The 4,792-nt window shown below is 51.1% G+C and overlaps 1 protein-coding gene and 1 non-coding gene across 2 annotated transcripts in view; one reads left to right on the top strand and one right to left on the bottom strand.

Moving 5' to 3' along the window:
- CCDC88C (coiled-coil domain containing 88C) overlaps positions 1-4,690 on the bottom strand; it is a 146,009-nt gene extending 141,319 nt beyond the window's left edge. Inside the window, exons 1-2 of the mRNA XM_010836261.1 lie at positions 4,485-4,690; positions 3,618-3,718 (exon numbers count right to left, since the gene is read on the bottom strand). Coding sequence (XP_010834563.1) covers positions 3,618-3,718; positions 4,485-4,544 — 161 coding nt within the window. The 5' untranslated portion in view covers positions 4,545-4,690. The remainder of the gene's footprint in view (positions 1-3,617; positions 3,719-4,484) is intronic.
- On the top strand, positions 12-83 carry TRNAC-GCA. Its single transcript has one exon. It is a non-coding gene; the product is annotated as a tRNA-Cys (tRNA).
- Positions 4,691-4,792: the final 102 nt, after the last annotated feature.

Raw genomic sequence — 4,792 nt, forward strand, 5'->3', positions numbered from 1 at the left:
TCTTTCGGGCTTCCCTGATAGCTCAGTTGGTAAAGAACCTGCCTGCAATGCAGGAGACCCTGGTTCAATTCCTGGACCGGGAAGATAGGCTACCCACTCCAGTATTCTTGGGTTTCCCTTGTGACTCAGCTGATAAAGAATCTGCCTCCAATGTGGAGACCTAGGTTCAATCCCTGGGTTGGGAAGATCCCCTGGAGAAGTGAAAGGGAACCCACTCCAGTATTCTGGCCTGGAGATTCCATGGACTGTATAGTCCATTGGGTCGTAAAGAGTCAGACAGGACTGAGTGACTTTCACTTTAAAGTCTTTATTGAATGTGTTACAATATTGCATCTGTTTTAGGTTTTGGCTTTTTGGCTGTAAGACATGTGGGATCTCAGCTCCCTGACCAAGAATCAAACCTGCACTCCCTGCATTGGAAGGCAAAGTCTCAACTGGACCACCAGGGAAGTCCCTGGAGTCAGAGCTCTTAATTTTCCTATGAGACTGTGAAAAGCATGTCCACAGTGAATTAGACATCTTGTTTTCCCCTTGGGGACCAGTAGGTACCCCGGGAAAGTGCATTCACAGAGGAGCTATTCAGCAAGTTTTCCCAAGCCGCTCCATCCACACCACTCAGTGCCTCACTTCATTCAGGAATTCTCCTGAACCTGGGCCTCCCCTGAAAGCTGAGCCCACAGGGCTTTCCTGCTTTCAGGCACTCATGTCACCGAGAGGCCTGGCGAAAGACTACCAGTCCAGCCTTCTTCCGTTCCCAGAGACAATGCCCAGGTGCAGTCACATGACCCCCAGCCAGCCTCCATATGGCTCTCAAGTGTTAGGTAACACCCCTCGTCTGAGCTCTGGCAACACATTAGCACACTGCTCTCTGCAATTTTCTCAGCTCCTACCAACCTGGAGAGAATTTATCAAAAGAGGCGAACTGCACACAGTAGGGGCTACCAGCATGGGAGATAAGGCACAACAGCCTTATCGCTTACCCACTAGTTAGCCTGACACTTGGCAGAAGTGAAAACAGGCTTGGCTTAAGTACAGTGTTAGATGTGGGCTAGGATGTGGCTCCCACAGTCCAGTTTTCCCTCCGTCTCGTTAGGAGAGGGCTAAGACTTAAGAATTATTAAGAGCCTAAGAACATAGCGGGAAAGTAGACTGGAAAAAAAAAAAAAACTTTTCAGCAGCGATGCAAATCCTTCCTGGACTAAGAAGGGAGACACGTAACTACATAACTGACACCAACACTTACTAAGTGGCAGGCACTGTGTTAACTGCTAATACAGCACTCACTTCATCCTCACAACCATCTCTTAAGGGAGGTACTTTTCCTGCCCATTTTACAGATGAGGAAACTGACATGGTAGTGATGTGCCCAGCAGCACAGGGCTTGCATGAGACCTAGGGTTTGAAGGTTACACAAGCAGGTTACACAGGCTTTTGACACTAGGACTAAAACTTTCTTTTTAAATTGAGGTCCTTTTTACACAGGGTGAAATGCATGTATCTTAAGTCACAGCTTGATGAGTTTTGAAAACTGAAATATACTCCAGTCAATACATGGACCATTTCTACCGCCCTTAGACGTTCCCCTGTGGACCTCCCTGGTGGTCCAGTGGCTAAGACTCCATGCTCCCAATGCAGGGGGCTCAGGTTCGACCCCGGGGTCAGGGAACTAGATCTCACATGCCACAACCAAGACCTGGACCAGCCAGCCAAATAAATGAATAAGTACTAAAGAAAAGAAGTTCCCTTGTGCCCCCTTTCCGATCAACCCCTACCTACTTCCAAGAGCAAACAATGCTGATTTGTCACCTGGAGCAGGGTTATTTTGATCACTCACTCAGTAAACAGCATGCAAGTGGCACCTCCCTCCTTATGTCCTTCTAGAAAGCCACCCAGCTTCCCCACTGCTCTCTTTCTTGGTGCCTAACTCTGGCCAGAGGACCCAGAACCATTGCTTGAGGCCTGAGAAGCTGCAAACATATCAGTTCTCACTTGCAGGACCATGAGGAGAAAGTAACACTGAAAATTGTCAAGGGGAAGGGAGAAGCCCTTCACACTGCATTTAGCTTCGGGGCTAAGTGTGAACAAGTGATGAGCTGGCATTTCTCAAAGGAATGGTCCAACAGGCTTTCTTGATTTACAAGCAAGTGGTAAACGCTTCAGGAATTCCAAAGGTCAGGGAAGAAAGAGAAACAGTCCCAGGGCTTTTGTTCTCCCCTCGCCTGGGTGTAAAACTCTGAATGAAAAAGCCGGGGATACTGCTGGTTTTTTTAATTAAACAGGACAGGTTGAAATTTCACTGGTTGTTGCACCAACTGGAATCCAGCAATTTTGGGGGGTCTAACAGGATGAAGAGGGGAAATAGTTGCCAGAACTTGAATGTGCCATGAGACAACCCTAGGAAAACTCCTTCTTGTGAACTGAGAAGCGCTGCCAAGCTGACAAGAGATTCGTCATTTTAGAATCTAATCAAACTCAAGACAGGTAACATTGGTAGTGTCTTAAAAAACATTAAAACTGAGATGTCTCTGCCACAGCATGACATCAAGTAACTTATTACGCTACAGGAGCAATGACCTCAGGAAATTGTTTAAAATAGATCTTTGTAGGTAGATCTATTTAAACCTCTTTCGGAATATACCAAAGCTGACCCTTCCTCCTCCCACAGGGGCCACAAATGCAGCTGATTCTCATCAGCTAATGAGTTCCTGGCTCAAGATGACAACTTGCTTAGCTGCAGGTGAGTAGGTGAGCACAAGGGCCTGATCCACGGAGAACATTGGCTCCAAGTGCCTATGAATCATACAGACACTCAGTTCCAATATGTTCCCTGCACTTTCTGAGTTAAAAACAGAACGCAGTGGCAGGAGCCAACACCTACATGTGGCAGGCTGTCAATCAGACAGGCGCTGCAGAATGCAGCAACAGGAAAGGATGTGGTCAAACATGCTAGCAGGTGTAACCTCCACCAAAACTCTGTTTAAACCCAAGCCTCAAGACAAAGAGCACCAAAGCATTCTGGCTCCCCAGGCCTCTCCCAACACAGTGACATTTCAATCCAATTTATAAGAAGGAACTTAACCAATTGCACTTGCTCTGGGGCAACTGGAAACACAAGATTAAAGGGAGGCAGAAACACAGGCATCCTGACCTCGAATGAAACTTTATAGTCACTCACGGATGCTCTGGTCCCACCCGACACTTCCTGTAACCAAACACTCTCCGTTCGTTACAGCTCCTTGCCCCCCAAAAGAAAGGTTGTTTTTCTTTTTTTTTCTGTGTCATTGTCATATAACATGTAAGTCCCTGAGTTCCAAGTCAATTGCAACATGTGGATGACAGTCACTCAATTTCAAATTCCTTTCACCAAACATCTGACCAAACTACTGTCCTGGAGTTCTTCACACCCAACAAACCAGGAAAAGACACCATTAATACCGACCAAACTACTGTCCTGGAGTTCTTCACACCCAACAAACCAGGAAAAGACACCATTAATACCGAAATACCAGTTCTCTGCCCACATGCAGAGAACATGGCAACTTCACATTCTATTTCTACAAACTTAAATTCGACTTTCCGAGGCATCATTCCTTCCTTTCTCCCGGAAGGTAACTCACATTTGCAACATGATTTGGTTCAGAAAGATGCCATCCGCTAAATCCATGTACATTGTCAGGTTGTCCTGGTTGCCGCTTCCGAATGGGCCAAAAGTTTTCACCTGCGGGGAGGGGAACGCAGAGAGTAAGGCAGTAAAAGTCACCCCTACGCGCTCAGTCTAAAGCTCTCCAGGTGGGCAGAGGCCCTGGGGACAGAAGGGAGTCACCCACGGCCACCCACCCTTCCACAGCACCCTTCTCCCGGGCCTCGATCCCCCTCCCCGTGGCAGGCGACGGAAGCGAGACAGCAGAAAGAAAACTTCCTCGCCACTTTTCTGCGGCGTCTCAGAGCGGAAAGAAAATAAACTAAAGGGGACTTTTCAATAAATTTCTCACGTCTCAGATCTATTGGAAATCACAGCGCCCACCCTAGCCTGTACACGTTCTTACTCGAAACCCCCTAATCTCCACTGCCCTCCACCCGTTGGTCTCAGGGGTTCAGAAACTACACGAGGATATCTTAGGGGAGTGGGTCCTTTTTCCAAGCGGTCAAGCCATGCGCCCAGGGTGACCACTAGGACCCTGTCGCTCCAGGGCCGCCGGCCCAACGCCCTGGCGGGAACAGGTGTACCCGCTCAGCACCCCCGCCCGGCCGAGAGCAAGGCGGGGTCCTGCACCCGGCGCGCCGTCTCCAGAGTTGGAAATAACCCCAGACCCCGGGACACTGACCGCGACCCTGGCTGGGGGTGGGGGACGGAGGGCACTTGATGAATCCTCTGGGTCCAAGGGCTACCCGGGGCCCCGGCTGGGTCGGGTTTAACTGCGATCGCCAGCGGGCGGGAGAGGAGCCGGTGCCCCAACAATGGGCGGGGAGCCAGGCACACTCACCCAGGTCACCAACGGGCTCTGCAGGAAGAGCTCCATGAGCTCCGAGACCGTCACGTCCATGCTGAGGCTGCGCCCGCCGGCTCCGCGCCCCGCGTCCCCGTCCCCCGCGCCGAGGCACAAAGCGGCTCTGGCAGCGAGCAACCGGCGCGGGGCTGCGGCGGCTCGCGCCCGGGAGACAAAGGCGGGGCGCGAGCCCACGTTCCGCGGCTTCGGCGGCCCCGCGCCCCGCCCGGGGCTGGGGGAAGGGGAGGGCCCGCCGCTCGGGGAGGAACAATGCGGGCGGCAGCCCCGCCCCTTGGCGGCCCAGG

This window comes from Bison bison, unplaced genomic scaffold, assembly GCF_000754665.1.
Source record: "Bison bison bison isolate TAMUID 2011002044 unplaced genomic scaffold, Bison_UMD1.0 scf7180017864061, whole genome shotgun sequence".
Taxonomy (NCBI): domain Eukaryota; kingdom Metazoa; phylum Chordata; class Mammalia; order Artiodactyla; family Bovidae; genus Bison; species Bison bison.